General features: G+C 63.6%; 2 protein-coding genes and 2 long non-coding RNA genes across 4 annotated transcripts; 3 read left to right on the plus strand and 1 right to left on the minus strand.

The window, feature by feature from the left end:
• The first annotated feature begins 537 nt into the window (after positions 1 to 537).
• On the plus strand, positions 538 to 9,187 carry ARL8A (ADP ribosylation factor like GTPase 8A). Its single transcript, XM_059059507.2, has 7 exons — positions 538 to 930; positions 5,046 to 5,126; positions 5,408 to 5,481; positions 6,995 to 7,088; positions 7,270 to 7,337; positions 7,587 to 7,657; positions 8,109 to 9,187. The coding sequence occupies exons 1-7, from the start codon at positions 808 to 810 to the stop codon at positions 8,156 to 8,158; spliced, it is 561 nt and encodes a 186-aa protein (XP_058915490.1). The 5' UTR covers positions 538 to 807; the 3' UTR covers positions 8,159 to 9,187.
• A 1,921-nt stretch (positions 9,188 to 11,108) lies between these two features.
• Positions 11,109 to 17,138, plus strand: LOC136793627 (uncharacterized). Its single transcript, XR_010839219.1, has 2 exons — positions 11,109 to 11,253; positions 13,950 to 17,138. It is a non-coding gene; the product is annotated as an uncharacterized lncRNA (long non-coding RNA).
• GPR37L1 (G protein-coupled receptor 37 like 1) lies at positions 12,134 to 17,590 on the minus strand. The gene is made up of 3 exons (XM_059059429.2): positions 17,466 to 17,590; positions 15,722 to 17,091; positions 12,134 to 13,438 (listed from the first exon to the last, which is right to left on the minus strand). The coding sequence occupies exons 2-3, from the start codon at positions 16,352 to 16,354 to the stop codon at positions 12,632 to 12,634; spliced, it is 1,440 nt and encodes a 479-aa protein (XP_058915412.1). The 5' UTR covers positions 16,355 to 17,091; positions 17,466 to 17,590; the 3' UTR covers positions 12,134 to 12,631.
• LOC136793626 (uncharacterized) lies at positions 17,415 to 20,635 on the plus strand. The gene is made up of 3 exons (XR_010839217.1): positions 17,415 to 17,709; positions 18,285 to 18,720; positions 18,939 to 20,635. It is a non-coding gene; the product is annotated as an uncharacterized lncRNA (long non-coding RNA).
• Positions 20,636 to 20,637: the final 2 nt, after the last annotated feature.

The following is a 20,637-nucleotide window of genomic DNA, read 5'->3' on the forward strand; positions in this document are numbered from 1 at the left end:
GCTTTTTACCAAAACAGGCCAACTTTTTCATTTGCCACAAACCTCCCTCACGGGAAAGCGCTCGCAGGACTCTGTTTAGTATCATGGTGGTCCCAGTAAAAGTCACTTTGGGCCAGAGGCTTCCTAAGCAAGTGGTCCTGGTTCCTCGTGGTTAACAAGGCTTCACGGGTGGATGTTCCCCTCCACTGGGGCCCCGGTACGCAGAGGTGCTCAGAGGCAAGGACTCAGGGAACAAAAGAGCTTAGAGACATCGTCCCCGTGTCCTGGGAAGCCACGGACCACCCTCCTCCACCCTGGAAGTGTTCCCGCTGAACGGGGCCCTCGCCCACCTCGGGCCCACCGCCCTGTAGGAAGGACGCGGGTGCCAATCGGGGCACGGCAACCCGGGAAGGCGAAAAACAATCGGAGCTCTTTCCCCGAGGGCCCCTCGCGCACAGCAGCCCGGCCCGCCCCGAAGCCCGCGGGCGCCCCGCCCAGCGCACCCGCAGCCCGGCCCGCCCGGCCCGGCCAGGAGGAGCGCGCCCGCTCGGGGGCGAGCAGGGCCGGCGGCCGCGCGGGCGGAGGAAGAGGACGAGGAGGAGGACGATTGCGAGGAGGACGCCGACCGGGAGGAGAAGGACGCGCGGAGGCCACACCCATCGGCGCGCCGATCCGGCAGCGAGTCGTCGGCGGCCGCGCGCTCCAGCCGAGCCTCCGCCCGCACCGAGTCCGGAGCCGGGCCGCACCGGGGAGGGGCCGCTCCGGCCGCAGCGCGAGGGCACGAGGGGCGGCGGGGAGCCGGCACCGGGCGCGGCCGGCGCAGCGACCATGATCGCTTTGTTCAACAAGCTGCTGGACTGGTTCAAGGCCCTGTTCTGGAAGGAGGAGATGGAGCTCACGCTGGTCGGGCTGCAGTACTCGGGCAAGACCACCTTCGTCAACGTGATCGCGGTACGGGGCGCCGGCCGGCCGAGCCTCGGGTCGCCGCCTGGCGTGGCCGGCACGGCTGGCGCCGGCGGGGAGGCGCGGGCCCGGGCGCGCGGGGCCTAGCACGGCCCTGGGGACCCGGCGGCGCGCGCCCGGGCCGGGATGGCACGGCCGGGCGCAGGGGCGGGGGACGAGGGGACGCGGCCCGGGCCCCAGGACCGGCGGCGCCGAGGGCGTCACGAGGCCAGAGGGACCGCCGCCCGCGGAGACGGGCCCCTCCGGCACCCGCACCCTGGCGCATGACGGGGCGAAAGTGCAGGGCCTGCCCGTGCGGCGCGCGGAGGGTCGCAGGACGGATGCCCGCGAGGCTGGGGGAGGGGGCCCGGCCCCACCCCGGGGGGTTAACCCCTCCTGGCCGGAAGAGGAAGCCCCGGTGCTATTGATGGGGGATGTGGGGGAGGGATCCCTGGGGGGAGTGGAATCAGCAGAGGCCCTGGGCTCCAGCCCAGACTCCTTCTCCACGGGGAACCTCTCCCCGACCGTGGCGTCCAGCTGGGGGTCCGGGGAGGATGCACGGGAGCTCGGAGTCCCCGCCGGGCCCGGAAGTTGCAGGGCAGGAGGAGGTGCTTCGCCCCAGAGGATGAGTTAGAGGTGGAGGGGCAGGTCCGCTCTGGGGACACAGGGGAGAGTGGCTCTGAGGGCTTTGGGTCGTCAAGACCGAGGTGGGCAAGTGTAAGCCTTTCAGCGCCAGGGCAGTGGTGAGGAGGAGTTACAATCTGCCTCAAAAAAGGGGAAGACGAGCTCTCTGGGTGTTTGAGTTGAGCTGCAGTAGTGGCTGCGGCCTGCATTTCCGAGAGGGCTGGGCTGGGCATGTGGCACTGAGGAAGGCTTGGGCAGAGCTGCGGTGTCCGGGGACCCGGCCCTCGTCCGCAGACGGGGGCTTCTGAGAGCTGTGGGGCGGCCATACATGACGGGTCAGAGAGAAGTGTGACCTGCCGGCCTGGGCACCCCTCCTGCCTGCATCCTGCCCTCCCTCGAAGAGAAGGGTGGAGGGAGACTGGGGGACAGGTGCCCCATGATGGCATGTTTGGGCACTGGCTTCCTTCCCCAGACGTGTTTGTGATGACCTCTGCCCAGGGGCTCCTGGCCGCTCACCCAGCGGGACAGGCTCTTCGGGCCCAGGCTGGCTTTGTTGTCGCGACGGTTCCTGGGCTCCTGTCTGCCCAGGCTCTGGCTCTTGGTCGCAGGCCCCTGGTTAGACCTGGCGTTGACTTGGGCTCCAAAAGCAGGAGCGCGACGCCTGGCCTCGGGTCCTGCGGGCCTGTGGCTTAGCTCCGAGGTGCCGAGATCTGCGAGCTGTCTCCAGGGTGAGGCCGAGAGGGGATCAGTCGGCGCTGCTGCTGCTGTCGTGGCTCAGCCTGGGCATCACCTCTGGTCCCCAGGGAGTCTCTCCTCCTAGAGCGTTTACAAAGCTGTGTTCCTAGGCGGGGATCCACAGGAACCCGGGTGGTTCCGTGCCCCGGTCGTGTCCAGAGAACGGGATGCTCTGGCAGGTCAGAAACGGAATCCGAGTGTCACAGGTTTCACTGCCAGGGTCAGGAGTTTCTGAGGGGTGCAGCGAGGGCTGCCCTCCCCCGGCCGGGCCTTCATCTTTGTGACATCAATTTGCCACCTCAGCTCACGCATCCTAAAAGTGCAGCCTGGATTTCCCTCGAAAGAGGCTTCTCCACAACACCCGTCCCTTGTGGGCTGCAGTGCGAGTGCCCGAGTCCAGAGAGTTCTCAGCTCCTCCAGGGCCGCAGCATTTCCGTCCACCAGTGTATGACCTCAGTGGAGTGTCTTTCAGAAGGAAATGAAGAGTCGGGACCCCGGGCTCTGTCCCATGCCCGCCACTGGCCTTCTGAATCCCCTTTGCCTCCTCTTTTGGCCTTTCTTTGTCTCAGCTTTTACCCATTGGTTTTCTCCTACTCATTCTATGAGTCCGACTGTGCATAGAAATTGATGTGTAATCTGACGTGTAAAATGTGTAAGCTGCTCAGCTGGCTAGTGTGAGCTGGGAAACATCACAAAGAGACTCTCCAGTGCATCTGAGAACCCAAAACTCACTTTCCGAGTTCTGAAAAAGTTGTGCTGCCAGAAAGTAGGAGATGTTTTGCCCGAGGGAAACAAGAGGACCATTTTCAGATACTTACGAGTGTAAAAGACTGTCCATTGGAAGAACTCATTTGGGGGTACCCAAGGGGTAGCCTTAGGAAGATGGATTTTTGACTCATTATAAAGCACTTTGGAGTGTTGGAGCTGACCCAGGAGGATGAGCCAGGGGGCATTCAGGTCTGAGCCAGGGGTTCCACCAGATAGATGACCTTAGGGTTCCTGCTGACCTTGAATGAGGAGCTCGTGAGATCTGAGGCCTTAGCCGGGAAATGAAGCTGTGACTGGTTCCAGCTTAGCTCTGATTCACAGCTGAACCGGAAATACTGGGGCCGGGGAGCCCGGCTCCGCGAGGGTCCTCCTGGAACCCCCCTTTGTCCAGGATCACGTTCTGCCAGGCTAGGCTTTTCATTTCTATGGGAGCCTGTGAATGTTCTGGGTTGCCAAAGAGCAATGATGGTTCCTCACGTATGGAAACCATTTCCAAGCACTTTGTGAGCCCTAGTTGCCAATTTTTAGGAAACCAAAACCCTTTTCTGCCATTTCACAGAAGGAAACCCTGAGGCCCAGAGAGGTCCAAGTGTCTTCATCTGCCCGGTTGGGGACGGAGTGGGCTGGGGCCCAGCGGGTGCCCCGTTCCACCTGCACCCTGCTGGGGTTTGCGGAGTTAAAGCGCACACGGTTCTCCCTACTTAGCCAAAAGGAAAACCTCGTCAGGCCACTCCCTTTTCCTCACGTTTCCTCACTGTTAGAGGCTCTTGGACCCTTTTGGTGTCCGATAAAAATCAGAGACCCTTTCCCCAGAGGCGTGTACATACAAACAAAAATGTGCCCATACGGATCGTGTGCGCTTTCAGGGGGTCTCCGAAGCCCCTCTTTGGCCTCCAGGTTAGGAACCCTTATCCGTCTTATCTTGAGCCTCAGTCTCGGGCATTCAGTGCTCACATCCGAGGGACCTGGTGAACGAGCTCAGGTGATTCCTGAAGATAAAAGGGAATCAGTCGGTCTCCTTCGGGGGGCGTCTTCATTCAGACTCACAGGCTCTGAATGAGAAGCCATCGTGTCCTACACTTTGGCCAGTGGTCAGAGCCCCTGACCGCTCTGTGTGACCCTAGGCAAATTACTCCTCCCACCTGGTAGAAGACAATGACATCCTAACAGAACAAGACTGTCCCCTCAGGTTCAAGGTTAAGTAAGCCCCATCTCCTTCCGCCTGCGTCTTGGGGAGAAGCAGAGGTGTCCGACCTGTGAACGTGGCGATGACCTTGGGCGGAGTTTGGTCTGGCCTCAGTGGACGCCTATGGCTAGTTTAGAACAATCTAGAGATCTTAGAGACAGTTTGCAGGAGAGACGTGAGAACTGTTAGAATTTGAAAATGGGTTATGGGAAACGGGATTACGGTTAACTCCTGCTTGCCGGGTGAACGTTCACCAATGTCAGCGTAGACGTGGCTCCTCTCCCGAGAGCTCTCAGTCTAGTCGGGGCGCACAGTGGGGAGTACCCATCCTACGAGTGGGCGCAGCACAGACAAGCCCAGAAGTTGCTTGCAGCGCGTTGCATTTGGGGCGCGGCTGACTTACCGACCCTCAGTTCGACGTGAACGTTGACTAGCGCGTGGAAGTGTAAACGCAGATCGTTTAACGTGACCTGCTCCGCCGGAGGCTAGATACAGAAAGGGGGCTCTGGTCCGACAGAGGGGTGGGTTAGACCTCAGGAAGGACTTTCTCCATCCTGGTCGAGCGACTTCGAGGGGCCTCTTTGTCACAGGGGAGGGAGCTCGGGTGTGAGGTGGACACCGGGCTTGGTCGTGGCCCATCCTGCTTGAAAGCAGGGGGCGCGCGGGAGCTGCCCGGGACCCTGGGGCGCCTGAGAGGCTCCGGCCTGGCCTCTGCTTCATTCCGCAGCCTTTTGGTCCGTGGCCGCCGCGGACAGCGCATCTGGGTCCTGGCGATTTTTGCCCCTTTTCCAATTCTGACTCTTCCTTCCAGTCGGGACAGTTCAACGAGGACATGATTCCCACGGTGGGCTTCAACATGCGCAAGATCACCAAAGGGAACGTGACCATCAAGGTGCGCAGCCGAGCTGGCCCGCGGCCGCGGAGCATGTGTGTGCGCGTGGGCCCGTGTGCGCGTGTGCGCGTGGGTCTGTGTGTGTCGGGCCCCTGGAAGAGAAGCTAGAGGAAAGCAGAGGCTTGGGTCCGACCGGAGAGCTGGGGAAAGAGCTCAGCTAGGCTTAGGAGTCAGGGACGTAGAGAGAGAAGGCATTCCGGCGGGGCAGGCGGTGGGCACGTGGGAGCCAGGACGGAGTGGGGCCTGCCCGCCGCTGACGCCCGCTCACCTCTCTTGCTCAGCTCTGGGACATCGGGGGACAGCCCCGCTTCCGCAGCATGTGGGAGCGCTACTGCCGAGGAGTGAGCGCCATCGTGTAAGTGCGCGCAGGGCCGTGGTCGTCGGCAGGTGACTCACACCTGGGTGCGGCTGCCTTTGCTCTGACGGACGCGCTGGGCGCCCACCGGCCAGTCCGAGAACCAGAGGACTGACCACCTCATGCTGAAGCGTCTGTGTGTCCCTCCTCATCTCCCTGCCTACCTCCAACCCAGACTCACCCCTGTCCTGAATTTTGTGTGATTTCGTGGTTCATTCCCTTGCTTTTTTTTCTCCTTTCATTTCTGGCCGTGCTACACAGCTTGTGGGATCTTAGTTCCACAACCGGGGATTGAACCCAGGCCCTCGGCAGTGAGCGCCGAGTGCTAACCACGGGACCGCCAGGGAATTCTCTCCCTTGTTTTTTTCTTTTTTTTTTTTTTTTTTTTTTTTAAGTGCCAAACATGGCCAAGGAAGGCCAGAGAGCACTTTTTTTAAAAAAGATGTTGGGAGTAGGAGTTTATTAATTAATTTATTTATTTTTGCTGTGTTGGGTCTGCGTTTCTGTGCGAGGGCTTTCTCCAGTTGCGGCGAGCAGGGGCCTCTCTTCATCGCGGTGCGCGGGCCTCTCACTATCGCGGCCTCTCTTGTTGCGAAGCACAGGCTCCAGATGCACAGGCTCCAGATGCGCAGGCTCAGTAGTTGTGGCTCACAGGCCTCGGTTGCTCCGCGGCATGTGGGATCCTCCCAGACCAGGGCTCGAACCCGTGTCCCCTGCATTGGCAGGCAGGTTCTCAACCACTGCGCCACCAGGGAAGCCCTCTCCCTTGCTTTTTAAAAATAATTTTAACCTATGTATATATGTGCCCAAACAAAAGATCATTTAGCTATCGTTGTTTTTAATCTGATTCTTAAATTTAAATTTTAATGTATTTTTATTTTTTTATAGTTTTTAAAGGTGACACTCCATTTACAGTTATATCAAAATATTGGCTCTGTTCCCCGTGTTGTAAAGTACATTTTTGTAGCCTATCTTACACCCAGTAACCAGATTTTTTAAAATTATAATTATTATTTAAAAATTTTTTTTGGCCGCACAGCATGCAGGATCTTAGCTCCCAGACCAGTGATCCAACCTGTGCCCCCTGCAGTGGAAGCTCCGAGTGCTAACCACTGGACCGCCGGGGAAGCCCCCAACCTGATTTTTTAAAAAGCATTTTGATGCAGGAAAGTCTTCTGGGGCTTCCTTTGCTGTTTTCACCCCCTTGTCTAGCCAGCCCTGCCCTGAGAACATAAGCGGGTCACGCTGGGAAGGACGTAGGTCTCATCCTGTGGGCCCAGCGCTGCCACAGGAGCAGCAGCTTCTCCAGGGGTCTGGGGGATGGGACAAGGGCAGGCCTCAGCGGCCCCTGCAGGCTCTCACCCCCATCAGTTCAGAAGACATCCTCAGAGCACCTGCCGAGCCGTCCCAGGTGGCCTGGAGGCCCCGGGGACCGAGCCAGAGCTGCTGCAGCTCCTTCCCCCCCAGCCCCGCAGCCTGTGGTGTCAGCTTGTCCCCGCCTGCCGCCCCCCAGGTACATGGTGGATGCCGCTGACCAAGAGAAGATCGAGGCCTCCAAGAATGAACTCCACAACCTACTGGACAAGCCCCAGCTGCAGGGCATCCCGGTCAGCCTCGAGTGGAGTGGGAGGGTTGCGGGCCGCTGGGGGCAGGTGGGGGTAAACACTGCTGGCGGCAGCGGGGGGAGGGAGGGGTGCGGAGGCAACGGGGCTGCGGAAGCCAACCCCCCTCTCGGGGCAGCCTGGCCGTGGCTGCCCTGGACTGAGCCCTGCCCTCCCTACTCGGCAGGTCCTAGTCCTGGGCAACAAGCGAGACCTCCCGGGAGCCTTGGATGAGAAGGAGCTGATCGAGAAAATGTGAGTTGGCGACCCGTCCCTGTTTTTCCCCCCTGCTCCCCAAACTCCCAGGCGCCAGAGCGGAGGGCTTGTTGCTGCTCTCGGCGCCCACCGCGTGGTGGCGCTAGAGCGCGCGCGCCCGAGCCCCGCCCGAGCCCCCTCCCCCTCCCCGTCTCTCTATCCCCGACCGCCCCGCGCCCGGCCCCCGGCCCCCGGCCCCCAGCCCCTTGCTCAGGGGCGGCCTCAGCAGACAGCTCTGGTCTCCTGCAGGAACCTGTCTGCCATCCAGGACCGAGAGATCTGCTGCTACTCCATCTCCTGCAAAGAAAAGGACAACATCGGTGGGTCTGGGGGCGTCGCTGCGCTCGCGGGGAGGGGGCCGGAGGGGAAGGCAGCCGGTGGCTCTCTCCTTGGAGCCCAGAGCGCCGTGGCTCTCCTGGGCAGGACAGGCGGCGGGAAGCCCCGATCCTGAACATCACCCCAGCTCTGCCGTCGACTGGTGTGCGCTCTTGGGCAAATCCCCTCTCCTTGGGGCTCACTCCCCGCCTGTGACATCGCAGGCTCGGACCCTTCTGGTCTGAGAGACTCGTCCTGTGGCTCCGTCTCTTTCACCGCAGCCAGACGCCCTTGCAGCCATCAGGGGCTGTTCGGAGCTTGACAGCTGGAAGCTGGTCTTGTGATGCCCTTAGCGTTGACCCTAGCTGCAGCGCGCCCCCTCCCCCCGCCAGGTGTGTACTCTACCCTCAGGAGAACCAGCCCTGAAGCCCCGTAACCTCCTCTCTTGCCCCGCAGACATCACCCTACAGTGGCTTATCCAGCACTCCAAGTCACGGAGAAGCTGAGACTGCGGCCCCGCCCCCTCGGACCAGGGACCGCCCTCCAGATCTGAAGCCGAGCTCCCGCCCCCTCCCCTCCGCCGCCCCCCCCCAAGCCCACCCCTCCTTACTTGGTGTGGGGAGGGGCCCTCCGGCGGTCCCAGAGGCCTGTTCTGCTGAGGTTTGAACTCCCGATTTTATTGTAAAATAAATTGCTCCCCTCCGGTCCCCTAACCTCCCCCCTCCCCTCTCCCTTTGTCTCTCCGCCGCCCTGCTTCCCTCCCCTCTGCAGCCCCGCCCCGCAGCCCCGCCTCCTCTCCTGTCCCGCTCCCCTCTTCCCTTTCCCACACTCTGCTGTTATTGTCCTGTGTGTACAGTATATATATGTATATATATTTTAATTTTTTAATTTAAGCAAAGACTAAAATCAACCGTTTGATGCTGCAGGGCCAGGCCAGTCAGGATCTGGGAGGGGGCGGTCTGGAGAGAAGGAGAATAGCGGGGTTAGCTGGGGCCGGTTCAGATCAGGAAAGGTAAGGCTGGCACAGGGGCAGGTACCAGCCCAGGCACGGGTGTCCGTCCCCACGTCCCGTTTGTCTCCACTTCCCAGTCTGGCCTGTCTCCGCAGTGTTTGAATGTCACAGGCTGACGGGAGCTTCCAGAGACGCCCTTCTCTGCCCCCAGCCTCGGCGTGGCCACCAGGCACAACCAGGCGCCGGAGACCGGGGGCCGAAGGGGCAGGAGGCCAGCGCCCTAGCAGCCCCTCCCGCCTGCTCCTGGCTCCCAGCCCCTGCCCCTCCCCGGCCCTCACCTCCACGGGCCACCTCCTTTTCTGTTCTCATTTTGCAGAGTTGCACAAGGAGAGAACTCAGCATGGGGGGTTGGTTCTTTGGGTTTTGTTTTCTGTTTGTTTAATTTAATGATTTGTAAAGTGATGTCCCTCTTCCTTTTTTACACTTTTCAGCTCATAGTTAACCTCTGTTTGGAAAATGATTCTTGTAACTGTACATTTTTTTGCCTCCTAACAACAACAAGAATAAATGACAATTTTGTGTTGGGGGGGGTGCGCGGTGCGGGTTTTTTTTTTTCCGTCCACTGCCCGGGTCCCCGACCCTGGGCGCACCCAGCCAAAGGGAGGCACGCGCTCGCCCGGGCGCACAATGGCCCTTTACAGAGCAGCCCCCGCGGGCGTGCCGGCTCCTGCCCTGCCGCCGCCTCCTCTAGTCGGACTTTCCTGCGTCCCCAGCTCTGAGCCAGCAGCTGCCAGGGGAATGGAGGAGGGTCTGTGTCGGGAACTGCCCGGCTGCACCCGGTGTGTGCGGGACAGCCTGCTTCCTGGAGTCTGTCCAGGCCCCCACCTGCAGCCAGAGTTGGCGGAGCCCGTGTGAACTGACCTGGGGGGTGCGGGGTCAGTGCCGGGCCTGCAGAGCCCCCGGCTTACCACCCTTGGCCGCTCCTCTGTTGGTGTCCAGGCTGCTGGTTTCCCCGCAGAGGCAGTGCCCTCCCTTCCCTGCCCACCCCCGGCCCCTCCCAGCCCACTCCACCCCTAGAGCTGGTCCCCCTCTGCCCGCAGCCAGCCATGGCCTCGGAGGCTCGCGCCCTGCTTCCAGAATCCGGGGCCATCTTGACCCACTTTTACCGTAAGCCCCGCCCCCTGGGCTCCCCTCAGCCTGGAGATGGAGCGGCTCTAAGGAAGGTCCGGCCCTGCGGGAGGCTCCACCCCTTCTCGCCGCCCTTCTGCAGGGAGGAGGCTACTTCCACCGTCCTGGGAGCAGGGCCTGCCCTGGTGGCTCTGAGCTCACCGGCCCTTCCTCGGTGCTTCCTCTTGGAGCCTCCTTCTGGTCATGGGAACCGCAGGGAGGAATGGCCTGCCTGGAGAGGGCTCCCCTGCTGCCGCGGAGTTTGAGGAGAGAATGCAGATGGAATTTGGCGAAGGCAGCTAGATGGCTTTAGGTTCCTTCCAACCCCTAAAGGATAGGACACGTGCCCCCTGGTCGAGGAGGTCGAAGCTGGGGCCGGGCCGTCCCCTGGGGCCTCCTGGCTGCTGAGGTGGCTGGAGATGCCACGGCCTGGGAGGCTGGGACAGGACCAACAGTCACTGGTCTGGGGAGATTCAGAGGTGACCTGCCTTTCTCGCCTCCTGCGTCCTCTGACGAGACAAGACAGGACGGGCTGGTCGCCAGAGCAGGCATCGTCCTGCCCCAGTGCCTGCACCCAGCGCACACAGCAGGGGCTTCGTAGGACAGACTGTGCGTGTATGTACACCATCACGGGGGGGCCCTTTGCACTGCCTGGCCAAGCCTGCTCTGCAGTTCCAGAGGATTGAACCCCCAAAGGGAGGGAGGGAAGGAAGTCGCCAGGCATCGGGCATCGTGCCGGGAGCTTTATGTATCTTGTCTCCTTCAGTGACTCCCGGCCTCTGTGAGGGGCCATTATTCCTGTTGAACCGATGGGGTCCGGGAACTGCGTCCAGTCCGGCCCAAGGGAGGCAATTCTCAGTGCAAGGTGCACATGCTGACGGGGTCAGGGGCGTTCAGTGGGTTGGCCCGCCTCCCACCTGGCTGACATCAGGGCTCAGGGTTGGTCCCCTAAAGACCCAGCTCGAGTCCACCGCCTACCACTGCCAGCTGCCCCCCCGCCCCAAGCCCAGGACCCCTAAGCAACAAATGCCACATTGTTCCCCCAGCTGGCCTAGCCGGAGAGACAGTGGCTCTTTCCCAAGGCCCACTGGCCTGCTGAGGAATCCTGCAAGCCACTCACGTCGGCGGGGCCCAGGGCAGCGGTGGTGGCAGGGCCTCAGAGCCACAGGGAGGGGCAGGGGTCCCTTTGTGGCAGGGCCCCCAAACAGGATGCGGCGGTGCCCCCCCACCCCCGCGCGTCCCGCCTTCACCCTAGCCCCCCTCCTCCATCCCATAGGAGGCTGCTGGTTCCGCTGGGGCTGGGCCTGGGGTGGGCGGAGAGAGGAAGTCAGGGGGAGGGATACGGAGGGAAGGGCCCCGGTCACCTCAGCACCGCAAGCCTGCCCTTGGTCTCCTCTCCAGCCTGCTCCCCCCACCGTCTTAAGTTGCTGCAGACAGAGCTGGGGGCTTTGGTCACTGTGGCAGCGGTCGGCCGAGAAACGGGTGGGTGTCTCTCCAGCATGAAGAGTGTGCGCCCAGCAGCGCCATCGCCTAGCAACGGCCTCCCTCTCTCTTGGCATCACCCGTCCTGGGGGTGGGTGCCAGGGAGAGAGAACAAGGCCATTAAGATCCGCAGGAGTGGGGGAAGGAGGCCTGGCTCCGGGGCTGAGGCCAGGGGGTATGGGTGGGGTGGGCAGAGGAGGGCACCGGGCAATGCCTGTGCCTCCCGACCCTGCCCTGGGGACCCTCCTGAGGCCCCGCACAGGTAACCCAGGCAGAGCTGGCAGCAGAAACTCCGCAGGACCCCAAGCTGCGCTTCAGACGGGAAGGGTTAGGCCAAGGTGTCCCTCTGGTTGACCTCATGCCAACTTCGCTGGTCCCGGACGGGGCTAAGGGGCCTCTGGAAGGGCCCCCTGTTGGGGGCGGGGTGGACCAGAGAGAGGAAAGAAGGCTCTGTGGGGCTGTCGATGGAGCTCTGGCTGCCGGGAAGGGGGTGGGCTAGGGGTGGGCTGGGGGCAGGCAGCTGGGCTGTCTTGTGGGCCAAACAGTCTGTTCTAAGAAGCCAAACAAGAGCAGCTCTCAGAGTCAGAGAGGCTGGAGGCCCCCCAGGCTGCTGGTTGCCCTCGAATGGGGGCTTTGTGGGGTGGGGAGGGGCTCCAGGGGAGATAAGCTTGCAGCCTTCTACTTCCCAGGGACGGCTGGGCTCAGGCCAGCCTGAGGACACAGTGCCCCAGCTCCCAAGCCCTCCCGTCCACTCTGCCCTCAAAGCCACAGGGCCCCAGGCTGGACAGGGCACCAGCCACAGGCCGGGAAGGGCCAAAAAGCCCAGGTGCATCTGGGCACTGCCAGGATGTGGCACAAGAAAGGCCCGTGGGCGCAGGGGTCGTTCTACCTAGTTTATTGTTTTCCAAGAAGGGTCTTCTACGGGGGAGCACCTGACCGGGACTGGGGGGGACTGGGCAACCAGGGTAGGTCAGAGAAAGAGGAGGACAGAGACAGAAATGCTCCTGGAGAAGAGACGGCACCCGGAGGGGGCGTCCAGGGCTGGGCCCATCCTGTGCGGAGAAGAGCCCGGTCGCCGGCCCCCAAGGCCCCCGTCCAGGATGGGCGATGCCGAGAGGGGCAAAGTAAAGTGTAGTCGGGCTCCAGATGGAGAGGGTAGAGCGAGGCTGAGACCAGGTGAGGTTCTGGCTCCCAACCGGTGGGATGGAGAGTTTCCGGGCAGCTCTGAGGCCCTGGAGGATCACCGCCCCCCAGCGGGAGGGCGGGCGGGCCGGCCCCCGAGAAGGGGCTCGGCCAGGGGCTCCGACGTACCCAGACCCCAGCCAGGGGAGCCGAGTCCGTCTCTGGACAGAGCTTCCCCTGCCCCGGCCGGCCAGCCTCAGCAGGGCGTGCCCAGGGCCAGGAGCGGTGGCGCCTCCCGGGGCTTGTGGAAGTAGACAGAGGTGGACAGCCCCGTCTGGAGCTCGGCATCGGGGCCGTCGGTGGCTGCCGCCGCGCCGCAGCCCTCGCAGCAGCAGCAGCAGCAGCAGTCCAGGAAGGCGCGGCCCAGCGGCCGGCACACGCACAGGAGGAGGACGGGTGTGACGGCCGCCTTGAGGAAGGTGGAGAACTGGCCGACCAGGCCCAGGAGGCCCAGGGTCTGGCGGGTGAGCGTGGCCGGGAGGTAGGCGGCCACGACGTTGCACACGTTCTCGGGGAGGGTGCAGAGGGCGTAGACGGCGGTCAGGCCCACCACGGTGCTGCTGAGCTGGCCCTCGCGCTGCTCCCGCCGGCCCGGCCGGCAGCCCGGCTTTCTGCCGGGTGGGCCCCACACCCGCCACGTCACCAGCTGGCAGGTGACCGTGAAGAGGACGGGCAGGCAGAAGTAGCAGCCGAAGGACCACCACGTCCGGGCGTTCTGGTAGGTCAAGGCCAGCGAGTAGAGGGACTCGGGCAGGCGGGCCGAGGGCTTCATGACGCACGTGTCCACGGGGCCCTCGGCGGGGCCCGGCTCCTGCACCAGCTGCCAGAGCAGGAGCTCGGGCACAGCCAGCATCGTGGAGCCCACCCAGATGACCGCCAGCTTGGCCAGGATGGACGGGCACGGCTCGACGGGCCTGGCCTTGGGCAGGGTGCTGGTGGCCACGTGGAAGCGGTCAATGCCCAGGGCGCAGAGGCTGAAGGTGGTGACGCCTAGAGAGGAGACCTGTGGGGGGGCGGGGGGGAGAGGCGGGGCTCAGCCCCAGGCAACCGAGGGGCTGCCTCAGACTGGAAGCGCCCAGCAGAAGGACAGCGGCGGCACCGCCATTCAGGGCCATCTCAGACCTCACAGCCGGCGTCTGACGGGACAAGCTGGGCCCCGGCGGGACCAGGGCCCTGGCGACGGCAGAGCTGAGGTTCCCCTGCAGGCCGCCTGACTCTTGCCGCCCCACTGCCCTGCCTCTGGGCCCGGGGACGAGCGACCTGGGCCCTACGGCCCCTTGCGCTCCTGAGACTTTGGGAAATCACCTCTGAGGACAAACACCGACGGAGACGTAGGGCTCCCGGGCCTGCCGGGTCTTTGGATGGCCTCACCCACCACGTCCACGGGGGGAGTGGCCTTGGGGGGCGCAGGGCGCACACTCTCCCACCCTCCTCTCCCTGCCCGGAGGGGCCCAGGGCCAGCCCGAGTGCGGAAGCAGCCCCTCCAGGCCGGCCTGCTCCACCCCTCCCCGCAGGCGGCTCACGGAGCACACAGGAAAACCACCCTGTGAGCAGAGAGGGAGCCAGAGCAGCAGGTAAGAGAGTGCCAGAGAGAAGCGACGGGGCCGGGGGTGCTCCCAGCTCGGATGACATCCGGGCACACTCAGGGCCGCGCTCAGTTCCGGGCCGGCTCCCGCCCCCTCTCCAGGCAGGCCCCAGGCCAGGGCTCAGGCAAAACAACACGCCCTCTCCTTTCCTACGTCTCAAAAATGGCCCCAAGCTGTATTTAGCTGCCTCCTGCTCCCTCCTGGGGTCTCCTGGGGCCTCCCTACAAAAGGGTGCTGGGCGGTGCATTTGTCCCTCCACTCTCACCCGTCGCCCCAGCCTCCAGGGAGGGCTCAGGGGTCACCTCTGTCCTCCAGGCCGTGGAGGGGGTTAGGCGGCAGCCTGCGTATCAGGCGTGTTGAGACCCACGGTCGGGCACGGGGCAGGGCCGGGCTCTCCTCGGCCAGCAGCTCCATGCAGACAAGCGCTCACAGGGGTCTTGGACCTTTCCCAGTAAAATCCACCACGTACTGAATTATTTCAGTTCTAAGCCCTTTGTGGACGTCACACACGTGCGCCCTCAGGGACTCACTCAGCTATGGTGATGGCGGTCAGCCCCGACTCACGGAGCAGGGGGCAGAGGTTTGGGCAGGTTGGGTGGCTAACCGCGGCCACTCAGCAGAGCCCGGGCGCTGAGCTGGTCTGCCCAGTTCCAAGGCCCTGGGTCTGACCTCCCACAGCTCTCCTGGGATCTGAGCGCCAGGTCACTAAGATGCAACGGCTGTCCCCGGCCGGAGGGCCTCTTTCAGGTCTCAGCAACCTTGGACCACCGTTAGGTGGTCTCCCTGGGTTGGGAAGGACAGGAAGGGGCTGTACCACCCGCTGAGCCTCAGAGAGTCCGTCCGGATGTGAAACCATCGCTAGGTCACGGGACGGGGGCAGAGCTGGGGATAGGACGGTGTCCCGACGCAGATCCTGATCCCCTCCCCACCCAGGCCGGCTGCCCGCTCCCTCAGCGTCTCCCATTCTCTCGGGAGGAAAGCAGCCTTTGCGGGGAGGGAGGCCACAGTCACCCCGGCTCTTTCTTCCTCCTCCCACGACGAAAGCAACGTGCAAAAGGCTGCAGGCTGATTTCCTATTCCTAGGCAGACATGTTGGCCTTGCTGTGTCCCACGGGAATGCACATATATTGGTATATTTTTGCACTCTTTTGATTAAGCTGTATCCGTGTGATCTACACATCTATCAACACCCACGTGCTCATCCCAGCATGGAAGTTCCCAGAGGTTGGGCCAGTGGTCACCTTGGAGCCACAGCTGGAGGGCCAACTGGTCTACCCTCCAGTCGGGAGACAGTGAAACAGGAGAGGAGCTGTGACCTGCCCGGGGACACCCCAATATGCCAGGGACAGAAGCTGACACTAGAGCCCCAGCTTCAGCTCCAGCCCCAGAGCCAGGTCTCTCCTTCCAGAGGATGGAGGAGGCGGCTGACGGTGATGGAGGCGACGGGAGTCGCAGTGAGGGAGGGTCTTTCCTTCCTTCTGCGTCTGCACTCCCGGGAGCGGATACAGACTTGACCCCAGGGCCCGGACACCCGCCTGCTCACTCGGGTACCTGAGAGCTCCCAGGAGCCAATCCCGCATTTGTCTTGGGGCAGAAGCAGCGAGACAGAGCCCCAGGCCTGCGGAGCCCCGCGCACCCTGGCAGCCCACATCCGGCAGCGCCCCCCCCACCCCGAGGGATCTAGCGGGACACACACTCACCTCCACGAAGGGCACGGCCCGGCAAGACACGTCACCCAGCAGTCTCTGCTTGGTGATCTCGTGGAAGATGATGACAGGGAGGCAGAAGAAGAGGACCAGAAAGTCCCAGAGGGCCAGGCTGGCGAGGATGGAGTTCCAGGCGCTCTTCAGGTAGTAGCTGTGCCACACGATGCACATGACCGCCAGGTTGCCCACGGTGCCCACGGCAAACAGCGCCAGGGCCAGGAGCAGCACTGCGTAGGCCCTGTAGGAGCTCTCCGTCACCGGGTACAGCGGGTTCTGGATCTGCCGCCGCCGGCCCGGCCTCCACGTCGTGTTGCCCCGAGGCTCCTGCCCGCCGCCCCCAGGGACCACGGCCCGGCCCGGGTGGGCGCTGGCGGCCACCTGGGGCTCGGTGGGCTGCGGCCCGGTGGGGCGGATGGGCCGGGGGTACGCAGCCCACTCCTGGGGCACGTACTGCTGCACCCATTTGGCTTCCTCCTCCTCCTCGGTGCCACGCCTGGACCGGCTCGGCTGCTCCTGGGTCGCGGCCTCTCGCCCGCCCCGGCGCAGGCGGACGCCCCCGGGGACCCTGCCGGGACCCGCCGCTAACGCCACGGCGAGAGAGATGGCCAGAGGCCACGGCCACCGCATGGCCGGATCAACGGCAGTGGCTGCCCGCAAGCGGAGGCGAGGCTGGACCTAGCGCAGGGCCGACTCGGGCAGCTGGCTGGTGAGCCCGCCCCCGTCGGGCGTCTGGCATTGCCAGCCGGCTCCAGCACCCCCTCCATCCCCACCCCTAAGCCACCAGGCAGGGCAGAGCTGGGCCCTCTGCCGGACACAGGGCGCTCTGTGCCGTCCTCAGGACACGCCTCCCCGGCACCCCCCACCCCCGGCAGCAGCGCTCGACCTGTGCGGCCCCCAGAGGCTGGGCGCCCCCGCCTCCGACTCTGGGGTCCGGGGGGGCGGGTGGGGGTGGGGGCAGGGCGCCGGCACCTCCTCAGGAGGCCGGATGATCACTGTCGCTGTCATTCACTGGGCCTGATGAGATCCCACACTCTCCGCGGCCCCGCGGGACCGTCATTCCCGTGTCCCGGGCTAGAGAGGCGGCCAGTCACCCACCCGGCGCTGAACCGGGCCCAGCTGTCCCGGGGCCTGGGCCTGACGCCAGACCTTCTGGCCGCCGCTGTTCTCAGTGGGCACGGGGCCACCTGCTTCCTGCGAACCACACGAAGTTCTCCTGAAAGGAGCCGCCGCCCGAAACTTAAAGCACCGCGTTCCGACCCGGACACAAGGCGGATGGACATTTGCAGCAACGGGTCTTTCCTGAGCGCCTGCTGGGTTCTAGACGCTCGGTACAAACACGTACAGGACCTCTGCCATCAAGGAGCCTTCGGCGCAGGGCGGGTGGGGGGGGAATAAATACGTAAATAAATAATTATAGCTCAGGGACGGATGCCGTGAAAGGCAAGGGACCAGCCGCCGAGGGAGCCCGAGGGAGGCTGGAGGCATCCGGAGGGCCTCCCGGAGGGGGCGACTTTTACACGGACCTTGAAGAGCGGCTTCAAGCTCCCCGGACGGACGGGCAACAGGGAAGGAAAGGGGCTCGGGCAGAGAAGCAGCACTTGCAAAGCCACGGGGGCGGCGCAGCAGGGCGGGCAGCAAGGGGGCGGGGAGGGGCGCGGCCGCGATGGGAGCCTGGGAGGCCGGCAGAGGAAGCACGGGGGAGGGGCCTTGTACGCCAGGCCCGGGGCGCGCGCCTTACCTCGGAGGGACTGGGGGCCGCGGCTTGCTGAGCAGAGGACGTGGCTTGGGCATGGCCCTGGGGAGGGTCCCTGACGGCGGCCGGGCTCACGCAGCCTGGGGCAGCGGCACCTGTCGAGACGCAGCCGTCTAGAAGATGGTGAGAGGCGGAGTCCAGGGCAGCCGAAGGCTGTGCGTGGGAGGGACGGGTCCAAGCTGACCCCAGGCCTGCGGTGGACAGCAAGACACTCACCTGGGCAGGAAAGGTGAGGAGTCTGGCGTGAGGTGGGGCGAAAACCTCTGCTTGTGCAGGTGAGTGGTCCGGGTAGAGACGCAGGAAGGAGTCACCTGCGGCTGCAGCCGGATGCAGAGACACGGGGGTAGAGGTGGGGCTGCGGCTGCCCAGGGGGTGTGCAGACACTTAGCGGGGAGGGTGCGGGGTGAGGCCCCAGGAGCTCCCGCACTCATGAGAAAACGAAGAGAAAGTGAGGAGAGGAAGTGGCTGTGTTCCCACTCCCTCGAGGCCGGAGAGGGAAGGCGGGCCATCTGGGTGGCCAGAGTCAAAGGTCACTCACACAGTCAGTCAGCAGACACCAGCCAGGGCTCCCGGAGTGGGACCAACGCAGAACTGACTTTCCTAGAAGACCTTCTGACCAGAAAGCTCTGTTCTACCCGGAGGCCCAACGTGCTGTGTGAAAACAGGGGTCCAGGGAAAGGGGGAGGAGGAGGAGGAGGAAGAAAAAACCTCACGCACCCTCAGACAAGATAAGGGAAGTATCTTGAGCTTTTGGAAGATCTTACCTTTCTGCCTTCTTCTCGTTTATTCTTTGTGGGGGAACAGGGACACGGGGGCTGCAGGGCCGGGCTCGTCTGGGCTTCAGAGTGTCACAGCACAGATGAGAGGCCCATCGAGAAGTCAGACCAGACCAGGACCAAAATGGCCCCTTTGTTGTCACCTCCGCAGCCTCCACGACAGAGGGAGGCCAGGCCTCCTACCTCCACCTCCCCAACCTCAGGAAAGGGCCGAGGAAGGACTGCAGGAGATGCACGGGGTGCCCCACCCTCGGCCTGAGCATCCCGGGGTCCACCCTCGGAATGTGCTTCCCGAATGCTGGAGGGCTGCCCCCCAGCCCACCCCGCAGCAAGTCAGCGCCTTCACACCTGCGGCTCCCGGCACTTAGCTGCTGTCCTTGAGACCCACCCCCCGCCTCGTGGTGGTTCGGGCAAACAGAGCCATCACCAGCCATTTGGCGAGCACTCACCAGTGCCAGGCCACGGTAAATGCTTGGTAGAATCATCATACTTCATCTTTACATTCTTATCCCATCTCAGAGAGGTAAAGTAACTTTCCCAAGGACACACAGCTGGGATCCAAATTGCAGGTTTGTCCAACTCCAAAGCTGAAATTCTTAGCCACTCCTTTGCATAGCCTGACAGAAGTTCAAAAGGGATCCTGAAGAGGAAGAGGCTCTACACCAACTCTCGTGTTTTTCAGGTGTGGAAACTGCAGCCAGAGAAATCAAGCGCCAGGGCCAGGCACACAGCGGCACAGCGCCGGCCCCAGCCCGTCAGCCCTCTGCCCCCTCTGCTCTGAATACTCCGTGCTGGCTGCACCTCGGCAGGAGCTCCATAAACCCTGGCCGCCGCAAGGGCACCCGTCTTGCCAGTCCTGGGCTCCCCTGGCTCTTTGGGGCAGTGGGGATGTCAGAGGCCACTAGGTGGAACCAGATGTTCAGAGATGGAAGTTCAGGGCTGCCTGCGCTCCGAGCCCTGCCCACAGACCCTGCGGCTGTCGGAGGAGCCGGTCTCCGGTCTCCACCAGGTGGATTCCCCGGGCCAACCCCGGGGGCCGTGGAGATGCACCTGCCATTCCACTCCACCCTCCTGGGGCGCCCAACTCGGCCCCCTCACGGGTCGGCCTCCCCGGCCGAGACTCCTGTCCTGGGCCAAGCTGGTCCCCTACCCAGAGGCAGGCCACGCAGCAGGCGAAGATTCCCCAGCCCTCGGGACCGGGGACTGTCTCCTCCATCCCCGGAATTCCCCGTCCTCCTCCCCAGGGACTTCCCCAGCGAGCAGGCCCCGGCAGGTCCTGGGGCGGAGGCCAGGGGAGCGAGGCTGGGGCTGTCCCCTGGCGTGGAGCGGGGTGAGGGCCTCGGGGCTGCCGGCGAGGTGCGGCCCGAAAAGACAGTTCCGAGTTGACATTTTCTTGAGCAGGGTCCACTAGCCGGCGTTGTCCAGCGAACAGGACCACACGTTCCAGGTATGACTTCTTCGGTGGTTCTTCCGCTTACGAGCTGTGTGACTTTGGTCGAGTACTGAACCTCTCTGAGCCTCGGCTGCAACGAGGGGACAGTAACAGACTAAATGGGCTCGTCTATGTCCGTCGCTAGAACAGCGTCTGGTACGCGGGAAGCCCTAGATGAGGATGAGCTGTTGCCATGGTAACTCGCTTATTACCACAGCCTCGCGAGGCAGGTGCTGTTATTATCTTCACTTTACACATTTGGAAATTGAAGGACACAGAGGTAGGAGGCCGCAGAAGAGGTGGGGGCGGGGGGCAAATTTGAGGCAAGCCCTCCCCCACCCCACCCCTTCCCCGCCAGCTGGCACCAGACCTGGGCGGGGTGTCCTCCGGACCCTACCGTGCCAGCCCTCTGGGCTCCGGGCTCCTGGGGCCCAGGGGCCCTGGGGGACAGGGGAGGGGCCATGGTGAGGTGTGCTTCTAAAGGTCAGAGGGTCAGGACCCGCTCCCGAGTCTAGGACGAGCCAGCCACCAGTCATCGTTCCTCGTCCAAATGCCCGCTGGGCACCTGCCGCGTGCCAGGCCTTGTCGCAGACACTCGGGAAACGGGGAGCAACGTGGGCATGACCCCTGCCCCCCGAGATTCACATTCAAGGAAGGGGGCCGCCACTGAAAACACTAACCCCCTACAGTTACAGCATAACTGTAACTCGTGAGGAGGGACCCGGGCAAGAGAGCGGGTGTCGTGCCGTCCCGGAATCTCTCTGCCCTTCGGCCTTCTCTTGGCTCAAAGGTCAGGAGTATCTCCCAGGGATGCTGCTGCAGTGGAATGTGGGCATCGTGAAGGCGAGGTTTCCACTGTAGCGAGCGTCGGTGCTTCTCGAAGTGTGGTCCCTGGATCGCCAGCCCCGGGGAGCCGGTTGATGCGCTGGCTCAAAAGACACTCAGGCGG

Source organism: Kogia breviceps, chromosome 1, assembly GCF_026419965.1.
Source record: "Kogia breviceps isolate mKogBre1 chromosome 1, mKogBre1 haplotype 1, whole genome shotgun sequence".
Lineage (NCBI taxonomy): Eukaryota > Metazoa > Chordata > Mammalia > Artiodactyla > Physeteridae > Kogia > Kogia breviceps.